At 51.0% G+C, this 24,150-nt stretch overlaps 1 protein-coding gene across 1 annotated transcript; it reads left to right on the top strand.

Annotated features, from left to right (window-relative positions):
* Nucleotides 1-13,746: 13,746 nt before the first annotated feature.
* On the top strand, nt 13,747-15,312 carry LOC136628695 (tripartite motif-containing protein 60-like). Its single transcript, XM_066604799.1, has one exon. It carries the CDS (start codon nt 13,747-13,749, stop codon nt 15,310-15,312), a length of 1,566 nt encoding a protein of 521 aa, XP_066460896.1.
* Nucleotides 15,313-24,150: the final 8,838 nt, after the last annotated feature.

Genomic DNA, 24,150 nt, shown 5'->3' with positions numbered 1-24,150 from the left:
AGTCTGTATCCCAAATCTCAATAATAGATTTTAAGGCCAACAAGTTAGTTCAGAGCGCCCTCAGATAGTGGTTAGTGCCCTAATCCAGAAAAAAAGAGAGCTCCAACAGGAGCATAGTGGAGAGAATAACCCGTCGCCTTGATGGTAGGCTAGGGAATGAAGGTGGTCATTTCCTGAGTCAGTTATATATAAGGTAACCCCTCCCATTATGGGTTGGTCTTAGCAAGAGCCTCCAATTAGGTCGCTGAAGTCTATAAACAGTAGCCATGTGCTATAGAATGATCATCCTAATGATGCTTAATTGCATCTATGTACATCAAAGGGTAAGTATTATGTCACTATATGTTGGTACCTGGTCGCAATGGAGCGATCCTTTATTGCCGATTGTAGATCGTAGCAGATAGGTGCAAGGACGAAGATTATGGGCGTACCAGAAGCGCATGACGTTGCCAGAGGGGCGGCAATCATGCGTGTGGTGTAACCACGTAATGGAGCGTGCTTGCAGTTCAATCCAGTCCGTAGGGGGCGTGGCTGGAGCACGTCTCTCTGACGGCACGACGTACATGACGTAATGAACGTGCTTGCGGCTCAATCCCGTCCATAAGGGGCGTGGTTGCGGTGCGTCTCAATACCGGCATGGTGGAGGGGTGCCTGTGACGCCATTACGTCAGTAGACGTGCCTATGTTACTGCGCTACTGCCAGGACTTGATATACGTCAGGACTATTGCCGATAGTGCGACATAATAGTGTAGAATAACTACGGAACCAGATATAAATGGCTATTTGATTCTAGTGACATATTAGCTTTGAATTGTACATAAGGTGTATAGATAGCAACCTTCAAGGTAGGCATTTGTTTTGCTAAAGTAGCTTGTAAAAGCCCCCTAGGGGGAGAATTGATAGAGAGTATATACTGATGAAAAAAGTTCATATCTTTATATAGTGTATAAAGACTCAGTCATCATTGAAACAACGAATCGTTAGCACACTGAGATCTCATATTAAAACAATAATTATGAGTATGTTCTAGTGTCTTGCCTTTTTCTATAGACAGATATTGTACACACATATTTAAATTTGCTTAAGGATGCACATTGATACATGATGAAGGATAAAGGCTCAATTAGAGCATATGATGTTATGATGCACCGATAATGAAACATTTGCACATGCATGAGTGGAATATATAGGCCGAAGCTACGCAATATAGCGACACATAATACGTCTAGTTTAGTACAAATCGATAGACATTTTACACTGACTAATCATCATGTCTATCACAACCCTTGCACAAACGTTGAACTGTCGGAGCCAAAAAGAATATTAACTAGTTCATGCGCAAATACGCTCCGTAGCAGCGGGAGTATTTTTGCATTTAAATGCCCTGATTGATTTTCAGAGGACCCGAACGGTGGCCCACGAGATCACAGGGTGCCGTCCGTTTGCCAAGGCAGCTGGGGGCCTTCTGAAAGCCCCCAGGACTGTCACTGCTGAGTGCCTATCAAGCCATGCCTGTGGTGTGGCTTTATAGATTGCCTGTCAGATCACGGTATAATGTATTACATTATACTGCAGGAGTGATCAAACCATCGCAAGTTCTTGTCACCTATGGGAACTAAAAGAAATGAAGAATCAGTTAGAAAAAAGTTTTATAAATTATTAAGAAAAATAAAAAGTCGTACAAGTTTTAAAAAAAACAAAAACATTTTGCCATATTTACAATAAAAGACATATTTGGTGTTGCTGCATCCATAAAAATCTGATCTATCAAAGTAACGCATTATTTACCCCGCGCGGGGAATGTCGTCACCCCGGCTCCAAGAAAAAATGCAATAAAAAGCGATCAAAAAGTCATATGTACTCCAAAATAGACACTACATGACGTCCAGCAGAAAATTAGCCCTTGCACAATTTTGTTGACGCAACAATAAAAAAGGTATGGTGGTCAGAGGGTGGCGGTCAGAGGGTGGCGGTCAGAGGGTGGCGGTCAGAGGGTGGCGGCAGAAAATTATTTTATTTTTCCCACAGATATTTTATAGTTTAAAAGCAGTGCAGTAAAATAATCCATAAAGATTTGGCATCGCAGCAATCGTACCGACTCAGAATAAAGTTATCAGATCATTTTCCCCACCGTGTGGACACCGTAGAAGCAAGAGAAGCCGGCGAAGGGGAAGAACTTCCCCTCACTGAGGCGCAACTACGGTCCGTGCTGACGAGCATAGTTGCGCCTACGCTCGTCTAAAACCACCCCTAAGGGGTTAAATTCAGTAGGATCTTGTACACAGGCAGTGAATACGTATGATATATGCATAATCATTGTGTATTAGAGATGAGCGAGTATACTCGCTAAGGCACATTACTCGAGCGAGTAGTACCTTAGCCGAGTATCTCCCCGCTCGTCTCTAAAGATTCGGGGGCGGGGAGGAACGGAGGGGAGATCTCTCTCTCCCCCCCACTCCCCGCCGAAACTCACCTGTCACCCGCACCAGTCCCCGAATCTTTAGAGAGGATCGGGGAGATACTCAGCTAAGGCACTACTCGCTCATCTCTATTGTGTATTTAAGCATGAAATCAATGGGACCTTCTCGTCTTTTTTTGCACATGTGAGAAGCGCAATGAACACGTGTGCAAAAATATGCAATACTCAGCGAATACGCAGATGTGGTCTGTGAAGATACTGCATATTCCAAAGGCCAAAACAGCATACGCCCGACTGAGTGAGGCCTGTCTATTTAGGTAGGATTAGGACTTAAACACACGGGCGCATGCACAAATACGCTTTGCGCATGAACCAGTGAAAAGTTCTTTATTTTTACGGTTTACATTTTGCGCTATTGTGTGGGCAAATAAAAAAAAAAAAAGCCTAAAGATGGGTCGGGCCTTATCTGTTCTCACGGGTGTAAAAAAAATTACGTGCGAGAAATCAGCGGTTTTAATTCGTCACATTTTGTGAGCGTCAGTTGAAAATAACGCCCGCAACATGTGACAAAAACACGGACGTGTGTTGGAGGCCATCTTTACACACCTAAAGAAAATAAATGCACCCGATTCGTACGCTATCACACTCAGCAGCAGGGGGCGTATGTGTGCGTGCACCAGTCTGTTGTAGCCCTCATAAAGCAAATACGTTGTGCTGAGGCGTACGCAAAAAGGCATACGCTCGTATGAAGCCGGCCTAATTCTAAATGCTTTTGCAGTTCCGTGCGGATGATTGCTGGATTAGCAGACTTTTCAGACTATCAGATTGAAGGAATTTACTGGTACTGAAGAAATCACAAAGAATTTGGAAACAGTCAAATTTACTGAAGAGACGGAGCTGTAAGGCTGGGTTCACACGGGGCAGATTCCCGACAGAAATGTTGCGGTTTGGCCGCAGCAAAAACTGCGACATTTCCACCGCGGAAAAAGCCGTGGCGACTTTGAAGCGGCCCAGCCGCTCGCTCTTCCGCTGCGGCCGGCGCTCCCATAGAGGAGAGCGCAGCTGCAGTGTAAAAAAAAAAATAGACATGCTGCATTCGGCAACTCCGCGCCGCAGCAGCGGCTTCTGCCGGCTTAGCTGCAGCGGATTTGCCGTCCCGTGTGGTCGAGATATTTGATAAATCTCGTCCACATGGCTGGCTAATCCCAGAATAAGCGGCCGCATGCGGATTTGCCGCGGCGAAATTCTGCACAGAATTTCCGCGGCAAATCCGCCCCGTGTGAACCCAGCCTTAGTATAATTCAGGCTGGTGGTCTATCAGCCGGGCGTAAACACACGGGCGCTAATACGCTCGCCGCTACTAGTGCGTGAGCCGGGCTCATTGTTCTTTGACTATTCAAACTCTGCGCTATTGCGCAACAAGTTTTGGAAAAAAGCGTGAAGATCCGTCCTGCCCGATCTGTCCATTACGTAGAAAAACTAAGGAAAGAGAGGGCAGTCCTACGTTTTGTGGCGGGTCGTTCTAACGAGCGAGAATTCCGAGAGGGAAAACAAAACCGTTCAAATCAACAGCAGAAGCGCATCCCGGCGCTCAGACGTCTCATCAGCAACGCTGCCATCTTGCCGTGATTTTCTTGCGATATCGCGGTCGCCAGTGCGAGGGCACCCTGACTGGCACATACAGCCCGCCACAAAGTGGGTTACATGGCTGTGTATGCGTCCTCCATGCCTGAGTGGGGCCGGAATCACAAGTTTGGCGCATGTGCCTAAATTGTGGCCCTCACAGCTTTACATCGGGCTTCACTTCAGCAGCGCTGGCCAATAGTAAAGCAGCGTCTGACTACCGAAGAGTGATAGGAGGAAGACGCCATCTTGGAACACCCCGGAGGAGGTCTGTGACAGCGCAGGGAGAAAGAGCGGCAGAGTCACATGACCGCATCAAAACCAATGAGGGGAAACGGAGGGTTTTTTTCTGCTTCATTTCATTTTCTTTAAAACGGAGCAGAGATGGAAACCCTGAACCGACCCTGAGGCCGCGGTCCAACGAGACGGAAACCTCGTGGAATGTCCGCTCAGAGGTTCTGTGACAGGAACTGAAAAAGGTGAAGCCCCAAACAGGGCGGTGACGGCTGAGGCGGACTGCGCAGGAACGGCGACGTGCTCGGTGGGCGGCTGAGGCGGACTGCGCAGGAACGGCGACGTGCTCGGGGGACGGCTGAGGCGGACTGCGCAGGAACGGCGACGTGCTCGGGGGGCGGCTGAGGCGGACTGCGCAGGAACGGCGACGTGCTCGGTGGGCGGCTGAGGCGGACTGCGCAGGAACGGCGACGTGCTCGGTGGGCGGCTGAGGCGGACTGCGCAGGAACGGCGACGTGCTCGGGGGACGGCTGAGGCGGACTGCGCAGGAACGGCGACGTGCTCGGGGGGCGGCTGAGGCGGACTGCGCAGGAACGGCGACGTGCTCGGTGGGCGGCTGAGGCGGACTGCGCAGGAACGGCGACGTGCTCGGGGGACGGCTGAGGCGGACTGCGCAGGAACGGCGACGTGCTCGGTGGACGGCTGAGGCGGACTGCGCAGGAACGGCGACGTGCTCGGGGGGGCAGCTGAGGCGGACTGCGCAGGAACGGCGACGTGCTCGGGGGGCGGCTGAGGCGGACTGCGCAGGAACGGCGACGTGCTCGGGGGGCGGCTGAGGCGGACTGCGCAGGAACGGCGACGTGCTCGGGGGGGCGGCTGAGGCGGACTGCGCAGGAACGGCGACGTGCTCGGTGGACGGCTGAGGCGGACTGCGCAGGAACGGCGACGTGCTCGGTGGACGGCTGAGGCGGACTGCGCAGGAACGGCGACGTGCTCGGGGGGGCGGCTGAGGCGGACTGCGCAGGAACGGCGACGTGCTCGGGGGACGGCTGAGGCGGACTGCGCAGGAACGGCGACGTGCTCGGGGGACGGCTGAGGCGGACTGCGCAGGAACGGCGACGTGCTCGGGGAACGGCTGAGGCGGACTGCGCAGGAACGGCGACGTGCTCGGGGGACGGCTGAGGCGGACTGCGCAGGAACGGCGACGTGCTCGGGGGACGGCTGAGGTGGACTGCGCAGGAACGGCGACGTGCTCGGGGGGCGGCTGAGGCGGACTGCGCAGGAACGGCGACGTGCTCGGGGGGGCGGCTGAGGTGGACTGCGCAGGAACGGCGACGTGCTCGGGGGACGGGTGAGGCGGACTGTGCAGGAACGGCGACGTGCTCGGGGGACGGGTGAGGCAGACTGCGCAGGAACGGTGACGTGCTCGGGGGACGGCTGAGGCGGACTGCGCAGGAACGGCGACGTGCTCGGTGGGCGGCTGAGGCGGACTGCGCAGGAACGGCGACGTGCTCGGGGGGCGGCTGAGGCGGACTGCGCAGGAACGGCGACGTGCTCGGGGGGGCGGCTGAGGCGGACTGCGCAGGAACGGCGACGTGCTCGGTGGACGGCTGAGGCGGACTGCGCAGGAACGGCGACGTGCTCGGTGGACGGCTGAGGCGGACTGCGCAGGAACGGCGACGTGCTCGGGGGGGCGGCTGAGGCGGACTGCGCAGGAACGGCGACGTGCTCGGGAGACGGCTGAGGCGGACTGCGCAGGAACGGCGACGTGCTCGGGGGGCGGCTGAGGCGGACTGCGCAGGAACGGCGACGTGCTCGGGGGGGCGGCTGAGGCGGACTGCGCAGGAACGGCGACGTGCTCGGTGGACGGCTGAGGCGGACTGCGCAGGAACGGCGACGTGCTCGGTGGACGGCTGAGGCGGACTGCGCAGGAACGGCGACGTGCTCGGTGGACGGCTGAGGCGGACTGCGCAGGAACGGCGACGTGCTCGGTGGACGGCTGAGGCGGACTGCGCAGGAACGGCGACGTGCTCGGGGAACGGCTGAGGCGGACTGCGCAGGAACGGCGACGTGCTCGGGGGACGGCTGAGGCGGACTGCGCAGGAACGGCGACGTGCTCGGGGGACGGCTGAGGTGGACTGCGCAGGAACGGCGACGTGCTCGGGGGGCGGCTGAGGCGGACTGCGCAGGAACGGCGACGTGCTCGGGGGGGCGGCTGAGGTGGACTGCGCAGGAACGGCGACGTGCTCGGGGGACGGCTGAGGCAGACTGCGCAGGAACGGTGACGTGCTCGGGGGACGGCCGAGGCGGACTGCGCAGGAACGGCGGCGTGCTCGGGGGGCAGCTGAGGCGGACTGCGCAGGAACAGCGACGTGCTCGGGGGACGGCTGAGGCGGACTGCGCAGGAACGGCGACGTGCTCGGGGGGGCGGCTGAGGTGGACTGCGCAGGAACGGCGACGTGCTCGGGGGACGGGTGAGGCGGACTGTGCAGGAACGGCGACGTGCTCGGGGGACGGGTGAGGCAGACTGAGCAGGAACGGTGACGTGCTCGGGGGACGGCTGAGGCGGACTGCGCAGGAACGGCGACGTGCTCGGGGGGGCGGCTGAGGCGGACTGCGCAGGAACGGCGACGTGCTCGGGAGACGGCTGAGGCGGCCTGCGCAGGAACGGCGACGTGCTCGGGGGGCGGCTGAGGCGGACTGCGCAGGAACGGCGACGTGCTCGGGGGGCGGCTGAGGCGGACTGCGCAGGAACGGCGACGTGCTCGGGGGGGCGGCTGAGGCGGACTGCGCAGGAACGGCGACGTGCTCGGTGGACGGCTGAGGCGGACTGCGCAGGAACGGCGACGTGCTCGGTGGACGGCTGAGGCGGACTGCGCAGGAACGGCGACGTGCTCGGGGGGGCGGCTGAGGCGGACTGCGCAGGAACGGCGACGTGCTCGGGGGACGGCTGAGGCGGACTGCGCAGGAACGGCGACGTGCTCGGTGGGCGGCTGAGGCGGACTGCGCAGGAACGGCGACGTGCTCGGGGGGCGGCTGAGGCGGACTGCGCAGGAACTGCGACGTGCTCGGTGGGCGGCTGAGGCGGACTGCGCAGGAACGGCGGCGTGCTCGGTGGGCGGCTGAGGCGGACTGCGCAGGAACGGCGACGTGCTCGGGGGCGGCTGAGGCGGACTGCGCAGGAACGGTGACGTGCTCGGGGGGCGGCTGCGCCATTTTCCTGAATGCTCATCGTCTATACTAGTATTTCCCCGTTGCCGCGGTACTTCAGTCAGACGCTGCTGTCGCCTGCGGAGCGGACAGACGGCCATAAGTGAACTGACAGACATGGGCAGAGATAAGCCTCTCTGTGTGGACACTAGTATGACATTCATGGCCTTTTCCTGGGCGGTGGAGTCATGTCTGCACCCTACACACCCTGCGCTCTGGGGCAGATAATGGCGCCCTTCTAGTTACCACACGGCGTCTCCCTCCTGCCGGCAGTGTAACGGTTATGGCGCCAAAACCATTCCCGCGCAACCAAACCCGCTGCTGGAACACAACTAGACCCTACTGTCACGTGTCATGCGGCTGGTTCGTTCTGAGGCCGCTGATTGGCTGCCGGGTCTCCTGTATAGCTCCTCTTCGGCGGGCTCTGCGCAGTGCGCTCCAGGACGGCACGGAGGTGAGTGCGGGCTGGAGCCCCGTGTAGTCGGGCGATGGAGGAGCTCCGGGCGGGCCTTACCGGAGCGGGGCAGGAGAGTAGAGGGGGCTGCGCTGAGAAATATGTCCTCCGCTTGTAGCAGCCTGTAGACCCCGAGGGCCCCGCACTAGTGGGACACGTGACCGAGCTCCTGGAGCCTTACCTGTGGCCCCTGACCTGCCTGCTGGCCCAGACTTGTGGCGCTGGGGATGGGGAGAGTCGCCTGGTTACAGTGTTATTAGGGGGGCTGATCCTGTATTAACCCCTTCCTGCTGCACATATGGGGCATAAGTCGGGGGTTTGTGGCTTAATGGCAATTAAATACCCTGAAAAGTGGTCAGAGGTCCCAAACAGCCCCCAGATGAGATGCAGGGCAGCATTAGAGGGGTTAAACTGATTATATAGAGATGATACATTGTATTTACCTCCTCTGTCCAGTTCTCTCTCTCCCCTTGAACTTGCCTTTGATCGCTCATGCAGTACCATAGTACTGCAGTAGATGGCGCTCACTGCACCGTGTTATAAAGCCCAAGTGGGAGTGGCTCCATGACAATCCTTGTCCGTTGGTTGACTCCATTCACGGGGTATTGTGCAGGCGTACATCGCACATGTGATATGCTGGTTATTACACTCCTATGAGCCCCCGAAGGCCGAGATCACACGGGCGGAAACCTAAGAATGTTGGCAGCGGAGCCGCATGGACATTCCGTGAGATTTCTGCCGCTTCATACCCGCCCTATCCGCTGCAGGTGTGAAGCGACCGCCTGCATTCTGCTGCGACCATCTCTTCCCGTAGAGCGGAGAGAGCCGGCCGTGGAAACGGCCGTACGATTGGCACGCCGCGGGTTTGGATGCCACGCAGCATGTTGGTGTCAGCGCCGCTGCATGTGGACCAGATTTTTGCAGATCGCATCTACTTTGCTGTTTAGTCTCGGGCTTAAGGTTAACGACGGACATTCGTCCCCTTGTGATCCCGGCCTTAGGGCCCAGTCACACCTACAACAGATCTAACATGGGGGGCAATGGGCATGGTCAGGGGTGACTGAGCCCTTAGACGGTATTCTGACAGGCGTTGTATTGAGGGGATCCTTATCAATGGGTAATTGCCAGGGACCTGCCGCACGGGACCCCGACAATCACCTGGTCAGCCGGCTGGCAGTGCTGCGGGCGGGACGTGAGTCATAGTGGACGACCCCAAAGGGGGCCTAATTGGCTTCACTGTCATTGAAATCACTGGGAGTGACGCCAGCCAGGCCACTTTAGGCGCCGACTACTATGACTCACGCCGCGCCCGCAGCACTGCCAGCCGGCTGACCAGGTGATTGTCGGGGTCCCGTGCGGCAGGTCCCTGGCAATTACCTGCTATTGACCTATAAGTTCTGGCATTATTTTACAGCATTAGTTATGCAGTTTACGTTTTTTCTGCAGGTCGATACGATTATGATGACTCCAAAATGACGTAAATATTTTTTAGGCCTCATGCCCACGGCCGGGTCGGATGCCACCCGCAAAATATCACAGCAGGATCAGACCCGGCGCCCCCCAGAGACCCTATGCTCAGCTCTCCAGTCCTGCCGCGAGTGTCTCGTCTGGCACGCATGCGCAGTGCATGGCGCTGGACTGTGATGCCGATTCAGCGAGCACTGAAGAAGTATCGCGGGGCAGATGGCTTCCATTCACTGCAATGGAAGCCGTCCGTGTGATTTCCCGCTCAGGACAGAACATGCTGTGAATCTCCCCTGTGAGCAGAGAATCGCAGTTGATTTCCGCCCGTGGGGAGAATCGATTTACACCGCATGTCTATGGACGGAGTTTGTGGCGGGTGTCTGACCGTGAATTCGGCAGCCATGATCCCTCCGTGGGCATTCGGCCTTCGGCTTCTCCAGTTTTGCACATATATATTTTGCATTGCGGCCTTTAAAGTCCAATAACCTTTATTTTTGCAGCGGCGGACCTCAGTAACGGCTCGTTTCCTGTGTGACCGGCTGTAGATTAATCATTTCTATTGCATTTTTGGGAGGTGAAATGAATTTTAAAAAAGTATTTTCGCCTAGTTTTTATAGTTTTTATAGTTTTTTTTAATGTAGCCGTTGCCATGCAGGATAAAAGGTGTTCAGTTTATTGTAAGGTCATCACGGACGCAGCAATACCAAACGTGGGCTTTTCAATTACAATTTTTTTCTTTGACCCTTTCCCGCTCCATGACGTACCGGTACGTCATCGGGATAGCGCAAGATCATGACTGACCTCGTACTATTCCGCAGCGGGAGCCGGCTGTCAGTCACAGCCGGCGTCCCGCTGCAACAGCGGGAGGGCATCAGAGATGCGCCCCCATTGTTAACCCCCTTCCCTTAGATCGCGGCAGGGAAAGAGTTCACAGAGGTAGTGCGCTCCCTCTGTCGCCGGCCGTCTCTCGCGATATCATCGCGAGAGCCCGGCCTGTCACCATGGCAACAGGACGCCAGACACTGGCGTCCTATATTGCCTATGACTATGATCGCAGTATAAGCGATAAGGCTGGGCAGTAGCTCTGCCATGCCTTATCACAGTGATCATAGGTACAGTGATGTAAGTCCCTCAGAGGGACTCAAACTGTGTAAAAAAAAAAAAATGTAAAGAAAAATGTAAAAAAAACCTTTTTTTGTACTTCTAATAGTGTGAAAAAAATTAAAACCCCACATATTTGGTATTGACGCGTCCGTAACGACGTGTACAAAAAGTTGAACACGCTTTTTATTTTGTACGGCAAAAAGCGTAAAAAACCCGCTAAAAAAACAGAGGAAAAATGCTAATTTTTAGCATTTTGCCTCCCAATAAATGCAATAAAAGTTATCAAAAAAGCCGTACAGTCTTCAAAATGGTACCAACAAAAACTACAGCTCGTCTCTCAAAAAATTAGCCCTCATAGAGCTCCGTACATAGAAAAATAAAAAGTTACAGGACTTTGAATGCAGCTATAGAGAAAAAAAAAATTTCCCCAAAAAAGGAGTTTTATTGCAAAAAAAGTGTAAAAACCTAAAAAAAATAACAATTTTGGTATCGTTGCAACTGTACCGGTCCGCAGAAAACATTTAGTGTGTCATTTATGCTGCATGATTAACGCTGTAAAAAGAAGAAAAAGAAATCTATGGCAGAATTGATGCGTTTTCTCTCCGTTATCATTAAAAAAAAAAAAAAAAAAATTTACAATATTGTCTATGTACCCAAAAGTGGCACCGATAAAAACTACTGCTCGCCACGCAAAAAACAAGCCCTCATACGGCCGCATCGACGGAAAAATAAAAAAAAGTTTTGGCTTTTGAAAAATGGAGATGGAAAAATACCAAAAATCGCTTGGTCCAAAATAGGTCATGTCATTAAGGGGTTAAGGGGAAAGTCTCACCATTTTTTTATTTTCCTTTGATGCTATGATCGCTCTGATAATACACTGCAGTACTTCTGTATTGCAATGCATTATCGCTAATCATAGCAAAGGTCAGACCAACCAATTGGCCTCTGCAGTTATATGGCAGAGGGCTGATAACATCACAGAGGACGTGCACTCCCAATGTGAGCCTTTTACATGCATGTAAGGGGTTAACAGCAGGTATCAGTGTTTCCCCGCTGTCAGTCCCAGCCGGCTATGGCCTATGGATGACTCTGTTAGTCCTAGCCGGCTATGGAGGATGACGTTGGCTTAAGTGCATCGTCCATTCGCAGGAGCGGTTTCCCAGCCAGGATGTGCATTTATGGGATAAGAAGGGGTTAAAGATAAACCCACTGATTTTCATTGCTGCCACCATCCTTTCATTTTACCACTTACAGGGCTTGTTTTTATGCAGAAAAAGTCGTAATTTTCATTGATACCTTTTTGGGGTACACCTGAGTTTTTGATTATTTTTTAAATAGCATTTTTTTTTGAGGCAGACGGATGAAAAATCTGAATCCCCGTGCGGCATAAATGGCTGAATCTTCATTGTTCAGGTCATTATGAGCGCGGCAATACCGATTGTGTGAAGTTTTATCTTTTGGTGTTTTTTTTTTTATTTTAGAATTGTTTTGTGGCGAAATGTTTTTTCTATATATTATAAGCTGCTCTCTTGGTGTTTTAAATGTTTTTTATGCTGATTTTTTTTTTTTTTATTTTTTCATTTTCTGGTTTTCCTCCTAACTTTTTTTAAAAGCCACTTAACCCTTTTACTTATTCATCAATGTTGCTGTCTGAGGGTTTGTCTTTTTGTGGGATGAAATGTATTTTTCCCCTCCATGAATTAATTGTACGTGCTGGAGTGTTAAAGGGAATTGAAGAGGCGATCATTCAGTTGCTAGCATAGTACACTGCATGACTTCTGTCTTAAGACTGTTAATCACTATTGGTTGTGGCATGGAAGGAGTTAAATGGTTGAGAACTGAGGATTCTCCGCTCCCAGCCCATACAGCAGGACCGTCTCTTCTTGGCACAAGAGACCCATGCCGGCTTGAATCCCTTAACCCCTTAGTGACGGCGCTATCGTAAAACTACGTCCTGCTGTTGCAGGACGAGTATGGAGGGAGGTAGCGACGCTATCACCCTCCATACAGCGCGGGCGTCAGCTGTTTATTACAGCTGACACCCGCGGGCAATAGCCACGTTCGGCCGATCGCGGCATTTAAATCCCCCGAACACACGGCCTCCCCGCGGTGAGATCGGGGGAGCCGTGCAGGTGTCATGGCAGCCGGGGGCCTAATGAATGGCCCCAGGGCTGCCTTAAAGGGGTTGTCCCGCGGCAGCAAGTGGGTCTATACACTTCTGTATGGCCATATTAATGCACTTTGTAATATACATCGTGCATTAAATATGAGCCATACAGAAGTTATACACTTACCTCCTCCGGTGCTGGCGTCCCCGTCTCCATGGCGCCGACTAACGCTGCCTTCTCCTTCCATTAGACGCGCTTGCGCTGTGCGGTCTTCTGTTCTGTTGAATGGGGCTTCTCCGGCTGCTCTGATCAAAAAGTCGTATGTATTCCAAATTGATACTATCGGAAACTACAGAACATCCCGCAAAAAATGAGCCCTTGCACAACTACGTCGACGGAAAAATAAAAAAGTTATCGCGCGCACAAAATGACCGCAGAAAATAATTGAAAAAAATTAAATATCTTTAAAAAAAAAAATACAAGTACTACAGCAAAAACAATACTATATAAGTTTGGTATCGTAGTAATCGTACTGACCCATAGAATAAAAATATCAGGTCGTTTTTGTTGCAGTTTGTGCGCCGTAGAAGCGGGACGCACTGAAAGATGGTGGAATGTCGTTTTTTTTCCATTTCTCTCCGCTTAGAATTTTTAAAAAGTTTTTCAGTACATTATATGGTACAATAAATAGTGCCATTGAAAAATACAACTCGTCCCGCAAAAAACAACAAGCCCTCATACAGCGACGTCGATGGATAAATAAAGAGCTACGATTTTTTAAAAGGGAGTAGGAAAAAACAAAAATGGGGAAAAAAGCAAAAAAGCTCCCTCACTAAGGGGTTAATGACCACTATAAAGGCGTATGGGCGGTCACTATGGGGCTCATTTCTGTTCTTTGACCCCTTTCTGTACATGAAATCAGCCATATATCCCCTTCATCTGACAGATCACACCTATCTCTTGCTGTGAGGCTTCTGGCTGCTACAGGGGTCCCCCCCACAGTACACGCCCGAATTCCCTGTGAGAACAGTGAAACATGTATGTTGGGACCTAATTGATTTATTTATTTTTTTGCGTTTTTGTCTCTAGATAATTACCTCTTGCCGTATTCTGCTCCAAGCCGCTAGCAATGGCGTACACGTTCCTAAAGAAGGAGATCATCTGCTCCCTCTGCTTGGACATCTACAGCGACCCCGTGATGCTGCACTGCGGACATAGCTTCTGCAGCGGCTGCATCAAGACTTACATTAGTGAGCAGAGCTGTAGTGGCACATACCGCTGCCCGGAGTGCAAGCAAACGTCACAGACCAATGACCCGCTGGCCATCAACAGCAAGCTGCAGAGCATCGCTCAGAACTGGAAGTCAGTTGAGAATCACTTCCGTCTCGGGGAAGCCTCATGCACCTACTGCCTGCAGTATCCCAGCCCTGCCGTCAAAGCCTGCCTTCACCGTGAATCTTTTTTGTGCGCGAAGCACCTCGAGGTCCACAGCAAACAGCAGGAGCACTCGTTGGATGACGTCACGTCCACGCTGCAGAACAGGATCTGTAGCACCCATTGTGAAATCCTTAAGTTCTTCTGCCTGAAGGAAAAGACTCTCATTTGCACATCTTGCCTAACTGGCGATCACCGAGGTCACGCGGTGGAGTTGCTGGAGGTCGCCTCTTGTCAAAGAAGGGAGGAGCTTCAAAAGATCGTGAACCACATGCACACTGAAGTCAAAACGCTTAAGAAAAAAGCAAACTGTTTGAAGGAGGTGATAAGCAGAAACAAAGAGGCGGCGAAAGAGTTAACCGCTGTGATCAGATCGTTATGCTGTGGCCTTCTGAATTGCATGCGAGAAGCAGCGGCTAACGTGGAAGCTGATATTAAACTTCAAGAAGCGGAACTCTTTAAGAAAGCATCAGATGAAATAGTTTCTCTAGAGATAAAGGAAGAACAGCTGTCCGAGGAGATAAGGCAGATCGAGGCTATGTGTAACCAGGATGATCTGGTGCTCCTTCTCCAGAACAAGCTCCACTCTAAGCTGCAGACGGTCCACCATGCCGGCTTGTCCTTCTTAGATGTCCGGTTTGACTTTCTGCTTGTCTTCCTTAAACTTGAGAAGAGTTTTAAAAGTTTTGCAAAATCCCTTCCAATGCAATTGACCTCTCAATGCCTTCACATAAAGTGGAAAGTTGACGTGCTGCTTAATAGCTCCACGGCGAGCAACTACCTCAGGGTGTCGGCCAACCGCAAGGCTGTGACCTACAGATCAATTACAAGCAACCAAAATAAACCAAAGCCAGGGCAATTTAAAACCAGTCACGTTCTCAGCGAGTTGGCCTTCTCTTCTGGACGACACTACTGGGAAGTCAAAGTTGGCAAGAAAGGCGTGAAGAGTGTTGGCGTCGCCTATCCCTCCATCATGAAGAATGGCCTAGATGCGTTTCTAGGTTACAACAAGCAGTCCTGGTGCCTGACCTGGAGTGAAGACTGCGTGGTGGCCTGTTACGATTCAGTGTGTCGGGAGATCGAGTATGACACATCCTCCATGTCCTCCGTGGCGGTGTATCTGGATTACGATCTCGGCACACTCTCCTTCTACAGGATCTGCTCCCCAGTAGAGCTACTCTTCGCCTTCAGAAACAAGTTCACCCAGCCTCTCCATGCCGCGTTTTACGTGGTCAACAGCTGGATCAAAATCAACCCTTAAAGGACACACAGAAATAGTTCTATTATCTGGTCCTTAATTCGAGAGCTTGGGATTCCAAAAATGTGCAAACGGTTTAGAGGTTGTTGAGATACATTTCCCCATAGACTCCATATATGAGGAAGTCACCTAAAAGGGATATTCCAGTCATTACGAGTGATATTTAGGTATCCTGACCCTGATTTGTAGGGGTCCATCTGGTCTAGGTGCCATGTAGGTAACTGGATCTCAGCGCCATTCAAGTAGCAATGCTTGGACAACCATTGTGTTGTAGATGGGAACATTTAGCAACCAGTCCTGGCGATCGCTTACCGCATATTCTAGTATTGCTCTCATTAAATGGTATGTCTCTTGAACAGTTTTGTTAACATCATAGTCCCACTTTGCGGTAGAAAAATAAGTCCTGGTTCCTAGTGAATTAAAGGAGTTGATCAAGATTAGAAAAAAGCAGCCATGGTTTTCTAAGAACAGCACCACCCCAGTCCACAGTTTATTGTGATATTGCTGCTCAGTGCCATTCCCTTCAATAGAGGTGGGCTGCAGTACTGACAATAACCTATGGCCAGGGGTGGGGCTGTTTCTGGGAAAAAAAGCCATGATTCTTAGGGCTTATTCAGATGTCCGTATATCGGCTGGGTTTTCATGCCCGACCGGTATATGCTGTCATTCTCTGCAGGGGGAGGAGGCGGTACAGGCCGGCAGCAGTGCACTGAGCTCCCTCCCCTCGTCACTGTTTGCAATGGGAGGGGCAGAGCTAAGTTCCACCCCCATCCCGTCCCCTCCCATTGCAAACAGTGGAGAGGGAGTTTGGTGCACTGCACCCATCCAGCTTCTCCCCCCTGCATAGAGGGGCAGCGTATATCGGCCTTGTTTGAAAACCTGGCCGATGTAGGTACGTTGGAATAAGCCCTCAAAAGAGATTGTCACCGGTTTCATGACCTTTGGCTTGAAGCTGAGCTTTGAGAGAGGGAGGCGAACCATGCCGGCTTCTTCCCACCATCCTGCAGACTGACAGCGCTTTCCCATTTTGTGTGCAGGGAGAGCTGTCACTCTGCATGCTGTGGACACGGACGGTGACAAAATCCCTTGAAATCTTTTATACTCCAATTTTTTTTATAGTTTTTAAATTTATTTTTACAGATCGTGTATTTAGGGGATGATATATCATGTGAGCGGGACACCCAGTCACGGCCTGTGGCAGTAATGTCATCGTGGCTGACGAATTAGTGCAGTAGGTTGTGATTGGCTGCCTGCTCACATGACCTATCCATAGGGATGTCATTGGACAGGGACACAAACAGTCCATAGCAGCTGGGAGGAAACAGGGAAAAACCCTAATCATTAAAGGGGTTGTCCCACTAAATTACGTTTTGCCTTACCCAAAAGATGTAACTGATCAGTGCGGGTCCAACCGCTAGGACTCCCACCAAGGCCCGGCCCCAAAGTGTACTGCAACATATACAGCGCTAATTGCCCCAGTCATTTTAATGGGACTACTGAAGATAGCCGAGCGCTTGAATTCTCTTCTCCCTGGCAGTCCAGTAAAATGATTGGAGCGGTAGTGCGCATGCGCAGCACTTATTTCCTCTTTAATTCCGTTTCCCTGCTCCCAAAACTGAACAGAGAGATGGAATTAGGACTGAAAGTCAACAGCGGTGTGAACTGAGCCTCGCCAGTAAGCGGAGGCCACCGAGCTGGTGAATGTATGGAGGGACTTCACCGAGAAGACGTTGTTAGAATGTCTTATGTTGGGGATTATCGTTTGTTCCAAGTGTTGCTGCATCGCAGCCGTTATGAATGTTGGAGGTAGTAGTCCCACTCTGATAAGGTTCGTACAACTTCACAGTTTTTAGATGTCTTACGTGGCATTAGCTTCCTCAGGATTACATTAAAATGGTAGCTTTTGACAGGTAAGAAGCCCCATCCAATCGTGGGGCGCTCTGTAAATACTGCGTTTGTCTGGAACAGAGTCTTGTTCTCTTCATTCACATCTACAGTGAGATTATCAGCGAGCCGGGCCTCGTGGGCAGCGTTAGGGCAGCTTCACCCCCCGGGTCATCGCCGCCGGCATTCTGCAGAAAATCTGCCGCAAATAGATTGAAAAACTCAGATTGATATCGCGCTTCAAACATGCGATTTTCCTCGTTTTGTGAGAAAGCGGCATCGCTGTACATGTGAGCTTCACATGCGTGGAAAGAAACAGCATGGTAATAATCGCGCTCACATGGCATGTGATGCCAGCGGGATGCAATGCCTTCCATAGGAAAATCGCAGATGTAAATAGACCCGATTCAAATAGAATAGATCTCTGTGCGGCACGCAAATCCCAAAATGTATGCAAGAAAATCACCCCTGTAAATGCTGCCGAGATGTACGGCCTGTGGGAAGCCAGCCCTAGAGGTGAGAGGTTGGACAATAGGGTGGGGCTTAAGGGCATCCAGTGTAATTTTGAAAAACGTCTCTGGAAGTGATTGAAGAAAGACAATATCCCTGAATATTTCTACAAACTAAGGCTACACTCACACGGACGAGCGCGATATGGGCCAGAGAAATCCGATATCGTGCTTGTCAGTGTGCGATTTACCTGCGGATGCGAGGAGTTTTTCATGCAAAATCGTCTCAGATCACTTCTCTGAAATTCTGATCCTCCGGCGCTTGTCTCTCATGCGTCAGAGCTTCAGCAAGTGTTTCCCCTTCGTACATGCGATGTGTCTGACTGTCCCGTTGAAAATAGGACAAGCAGCAATTTAATAAAAAATGTATCTCGTAGCATCACTATGAGGAAAAAACACTTCTGTATATGAAGTTCATATGTGCGTGTCTTGCACAAGATTCTCACCCGTGTGAATGTAGCCTAAGTAAAATATCAGGAAAGGGGCTGAAGTTTTAAGTGGCCTTTTACTACAAGCAGAATTAGACTTCCTATTAAGTTAGGTTTTCAGGTGCAGAATTACAAATGCTGCTCTGGGTGTGATTGGCATGATGTAATCCGGGCAGATCAATGGTGGATCAATAGCTATAAAAGTTTAACAAGATTTGTGAAAGTTCATTTTTTCCTGTTACCTTTGTTTTATAATGTGATTGGAAGAAGCTTGGGATCCTGGGTGGCCTGTCGGCAGAGGAGGGGGCGTAGATGCAGCCGCTAGTCCCAGCACAGTCTCTACAATGACGTCTTTTTGGTTTGTGCTTCCAGTGTTCTCGCCCCTCTAATCTGAGAGCTTCTTACTTCATCAGGCATGCACACAACCTCTTCTGTATGTTGGACGCCCCATCTCCTGCTGTGCATTGTCATGACTGCGCTCAATAACACACTTTTTCCTAAACTGTGCAGTAAAAGCTGAATTCTGAATGGCCGCTGTTAAATCTTCCATTTAATAGTTGTGTTATAATAAAAGTTTGTTCTAGCAGCAAGTGATGTTGCTCTTTTGATTGCGTACATTACTGAGTACTCTGTACCCCCTCCCCTGTATAGGGAGCACATCGCGGCCGGTGTTCAGGGTATATCAGTGTAGATGACAGTATTCTGTCCCTTCCCCATCACAAGGTAGTCATTGGGCTGGATGTCAGACTGACTTATGTATTGATAGCATCTGCAATAGATTTCTGACTGCTAGGACCCCCCCCTCGGCTGTTTGCACCTCATTATGAGCTGCTCTTTTTTGGAGCCATTTATACCCATATTTTGAGCTGCTTATATAGACAGCGGGCATGAAAACGCCCATATATAATGATCCCCCCCCCACCGATCAAGTTCTCCCCTATCCTGCAGTGGAAAGCATAATATCACAGAGACTCGCGTCCAAGGCCTCTCAGCCGACTGTGCACTGATGGGGTAAAAGTTAAAGAACTTTCACTCTTCCGTTCACACCTGCGTATCGATACGCAGGGGAAATCGCAGCTTGCTCTATTTGTCTGCGTATCATACTCGGCCCTAGTATGGGCTGTGAAGGATGTGCGGTCCATATACATGCGTAAAAAAAAATATCACACTATGTCAGTGATCGCATCATTCGTGGGCATGAGTAATTCCATACTTGGTCTCTGCGGGCAGAGAGTACAGGCTGTCGTATGCATACACTCGTGTGTACAAGCCATGAGGATATGTTCACAAGGCAAAATACTGTTAGATGTTACAGTATGGGTTCCACTTCAACAGTGTTGCATGAATCCGCAGCTGAGGCACATATAGGTACCCTCCGGCTCCGGGCTCATCTGTATGGAGGTACCCTCCGGCTCCGGGCTCATCTGTATGGAGGTACCCTCCGGCTCCGGGCTCATCTGTATGGAGGTACCCTCCGGCTCCGGGCTCATCTGTATGGAGGTACCCTCCGGCTCCGGGCTCATCTGTGTGAGGTACCCTCCGGCTCCGGGCTCATCTGTGTGAGGTACCCTCCGGCTCCGGGCTCATCTGTGTGAGGCACCCTCCGGCTCCGGGCTCATCTGTGTGAGGTACCCTCCGGCTCCGGGCTCATCTGTGTGAGGTACCCTCCGGCTCCGGGCTCATCTGTGTGGAGGTACCCTCCGGCTCCGGGCTCATCTGTATGGAGGTACGCTCCGGGCTCATCTGTGTGAGGTACCCTCCGGCTCCGGGCTCATCTGTGTGAGGTACCCTCCGGCTCCGGGCTCATCTGTGTGAGGTACCCTCCGGCTCCGGGCTCATCTGTGTGAGGTACCCTCCGGCTCTGGGCTCATCTGTATGAGGTACCCTCGGGCTCATCTGTATGAGGTACCCTCCGGCTCTGGGCTCATCTGTATGAGGTACCCTCCGGCTCCGGGCTCATCTGTGTTCAGGTTTATATTTTTAATAGATCCATCCAGATAACTCAAAAAGCGTAAACAGTTGCCATTTGTATCACTCTGCCATGCATTTAATGGATCTGTCTTGTGAAGTTAGGTATATGTTCACATGTAGTGGGAAATGGCACAGATTTTTCATGCATCGGTGATTCTGGCAGGTGGGGATTACTCACCTGTTCTCTCCACGGGATGTAGAAAGGGATCCAGCACTCCTAAACTGCTCCAAATGACAACCGTGGCAGATTCGAGCAGTTTCTGTACTTATAGGATCCAATATGGTGACAGCGGTTTCGACTCGTGGCCTCGGTCACACTGGAGGCAGCCTCTTCCTGTCTGGCTGGCACCCGACTTCGGGTGTAACAGGAGGGGGCAGACAACCGTCCGGTGCAGCGGAAGGAGGCATTGACTTCACCCTTTCAATTTTGGAAGTGGAAACATCTGTGGCAGTTCTGCTACGTGTGAGCATCTAAGGTAGAAGACATCATCCCATGTAAGGCTACGTTAGAAGACATTATCCCATGGAAGGCTAAGTTACAGATGACATCATCCCATGGAAGGCTAAGTTACAGATGACATCATCCCATGCAAGGCTAAGTTACAGATGACATCATCCCATGCAAGGCTAAGTCACAGATGACATCATCCCATGCAAGGCTAAGTTACAGATGACATCATCCCATGCAAGGCTAAGTCACAGATGACATCATCCCATGCAAGGCTAAGTCACAGATGACATCATCCCATGCAAGGCTAAGTCACAGATGACATCATCCCATGCAAGGCTAAGTCACAGATGACATCATCCCCGTGTAAGGCTAAGTCACAGATGACATCCCCGTGTAAGGCTAAGTCACAGATGACATCCCCGTGTAAGGCTAAGTCACAGATGACATCATCCCATGCAAGGCTAAGTTACAGATGACATCATCCCATGCAAGGCTAAGTCACAGATGACATCATCCCGTGTAAGGCTAAGTTACAGATGACATCATCCCCGTGTAAGGCTGCTTTCACGTAACAGAATTTACCATTGCGGAATTAATGTTACCATAACATCATTTTCAGTTCTGCATCAACAGCTGCAGGTTATCCGGGCGGAATTTCCCACGAATCACGAATTCCGAGGTGTCTTGTAGAAATTCTCTGCCCTTGTGAGGGCACCCTTAGCATTAACCCCTTAGTGACTGGCCTATTTTACCTTAAGGACCAAGTGATTTTCATTGTCACACTGCAAGAGCCATAGCTCGCTGACATAGTCTTGTATGAGGGCTTGGGTTTTTTGGGACAAGTTGTTTATTTACATGGCCGCACTCTGGAGTCCGTATAATGTGTTGTAGAACGTTTATTACATTATTTTAGAGGTGAGGTGGAAAAACCATCCAGAAATTCCATCATTGTTTTGGGGTTTTGTTTCTAAGGCGTTCACCATTCTGTAAAAATAACATAACTTTATTATGTGGATCGGCACATCTAGCTATTAGAGCAGGAGCCTGACTGTTAATAGTCAGCCAAGCCACTGCCTTAGGCCTCGTTCACACGAGCGTGGTTTTAGCGTATTACAGACGCGTGAAAAGATCGCATCTATTAGAATCAATGGTTTCCTTCAGAACCGTTTAGATGAAGGAATGTTAGATGCGCAAAATACTCGCACCATAAAAGATAGAACATGCGACTACAATGCCGTCAAGGTCCGCGGTGCGTGAGATGATAGGAACTGACCTATCTATGGTGTGTGGTGCGTGTGAGTTTCCATAGACTCCTATGGCAGCAGGATAACACGCACCTCCCGATCGATCGCGTCAACAGGCAATTTCACTGCTGATTAAGCTCGAGACTTAATACCGTGTTTCCCTGAAAATAGGACAGTGTCTTATATTAGTTTTTGTTCAAAAAGGTTTAACTTTTTTACATTTATAGCTGCCTGAACACTATTTAAATTAGCTTTTTAAATGATTTTAATGTTTATTTTTCCCGCGGTTGGCCTAGCGATGACGCGGATTCCGTGACCTTGATATTGCGAAAGGGCTGCGGGTCGGACGGCTTCCATTGACTTCAATGGACACTGTCCACACGTAATCCGCGCAAAAATAGAGCACGCTGGAAAAACGAAAGCTGCGATGTGATTGGCTGGGAGGGGTGTGGACTAGAGAATGGTGAGGAGGAGAACATGCTGCAGCCGTCAGGACAACCGCTGTGTCAGCAAAGGAGGAAACTGCTCCAAATGAGCAGCAGTGCATGCTGGGTAACGTAGTCTCCGAGCGCTCTTCCTGCCGGCCAACGACCTGTATTAGATGACGTTTAGGAACTACGTTTCCTAGAATGCAAGGCGGCGACGAAGGTGTCTGTGAATAGCCGGTAGGGCCGGGGACTTGCCAGCTGAGATTGTTCTTCATTTCTGAGCCCACATCGCCACACCCCGAGAGCTAGGACCGGCGCCCACACTGAGGTACATTATGCCATTCCCGTGTGCTGCGGTGCCACAGGGCAGAGGCGACTACAGCTCTTAGCATGCCTACGGTATGTAGGTGTGGTACTGTGCTTGTCAGCTGGAGTTGCACTACTTTTCCCAGCATGTTAGGAAAGCCTTTAGTGAACCTCCCTAAAAACTTTGTGAATAAAGTTTATTGAAAAGAACATAGGCTGTATGTATAGAGCCACCAATCAGATCCCTGCTTTCATTTTCTAAGCGACAATGGAAGCTGGAATCTCATTGGTTGCTAGGGGCTATAGGACTGCCCTCCCTTCAGCTGTTATACATACTCCTCTTCCTGGCAACCAATCAGATTCCAGCTTATAAAAAGATTGGTTGCCACGAGCAACGGTCCTGTCCTGCTAGAGTAGGCTCTGGGCTGTCCTATCAATAAACTTTATTTACACAGGACACAGATGTAGATAGAATTGTAAAACACAGTGGAAAATGTGTGTGTATATAAGGATATAGTCATAAAGCCGGACCCAGCGCCATATCTCAGTACTGGGGTCCTAGATGTAAATAACAATGGCGTACTTTGATAGGAAGGCATGGATGCCCTACGTGCTGGAATGATGCACAGACAGCTGGGGGCCCCGGAAGATGGATTTCTATTTTGTGTTGTGGCCCTTATAAGAGAGTAAAACCCAACTGTAAAGTTGTATAGTAACCTGTGAGAAGCAGAAGCCGCTCTCCGTGCCATCTTTACGCCCCGTGGGACCGCCGCTAGGACTGTAGTAAGGAAATCGTGCTGGAAGCGGCCTCCTTCTGCTGCCGATCATCCAGGAAGTCATCACTGTCGTCTGCAGGAGATTCAGGGATCGGTCCGCATTGAGAGTCCCTGGAATGATCACAGCACCGACGAGGAGACCGCGCCAAATTCCAACTCAGACGTTCACGCTAAAGTCAGCTTCGTCTTCTCATTGTGGCGTCTTACTAGTAATTTGTATCTGCACTGAATTGGCACTTCGCCATTCACTAACGCCATCCTACAATGATGTCGTCAGCCCTGACCACACTGACGAACGGCTCCATATACGTATATGTCGTAGCAGAAGGAGGCCGCTTCCAGCACGCTTTCCTTACTACAGTCCTAGCGGTGGTCCCACGGGGCGTAAAGATGGCACGGAGAGCGGCTTCTGCTTCTCGCATGTTACTCTACAACTTTACAGTTGGGTTTTACTCTTATAGGGGCCACAACACAAAATAGAAATCCATGTTCCGGGGCCCCCAGGGCTCCATGCGTCATTCCATCATGTAGGGCATCCATGCCTTCATATTTGAGTACGCCATTGTTATTTCTATATAGGACCCCAGTAGTGAGATATACCGCTGGAGCCGGCCTTATGACTGCAGCCTGTATAATATACATATATAGCCCCTGTAGCAGACGTTACCTGGACTTGTAACGCATTCCGCTAAGCTCGCTACAATCTATTACACTGCAGAAAGTGATGCGCCGGCCATGTTGGGGCTTATTCACATGTCAGGGTTTTACATCAGTATTTTGGGAGCCAAATCCTGGAGCGGAACGTCCAGAGAGAAACTGGAATAGGAAGATTTGCGTCTCTTCC

This window comes from Eleutherodactylus coqui, chromosome 5, assembly GCF_035609145.1.
Source record: "Eleutherodactylus coqui strain aEleCoq1 chromosome 5, aEleCoq1.hap1, whole genome shotgun sequence".
In the NCBI taxonomy this organism is placed as follows: domain Eukaryota; kingdom Metazoa; phylum Chordata; class Amphibia; order Anura; family Eleutherodactylidae; genus Eleutherodactylus; species Eleutherodactylus coqui.
This window is presented reverse-complemented; position numbering and strand designations above follow the sequence as displayed.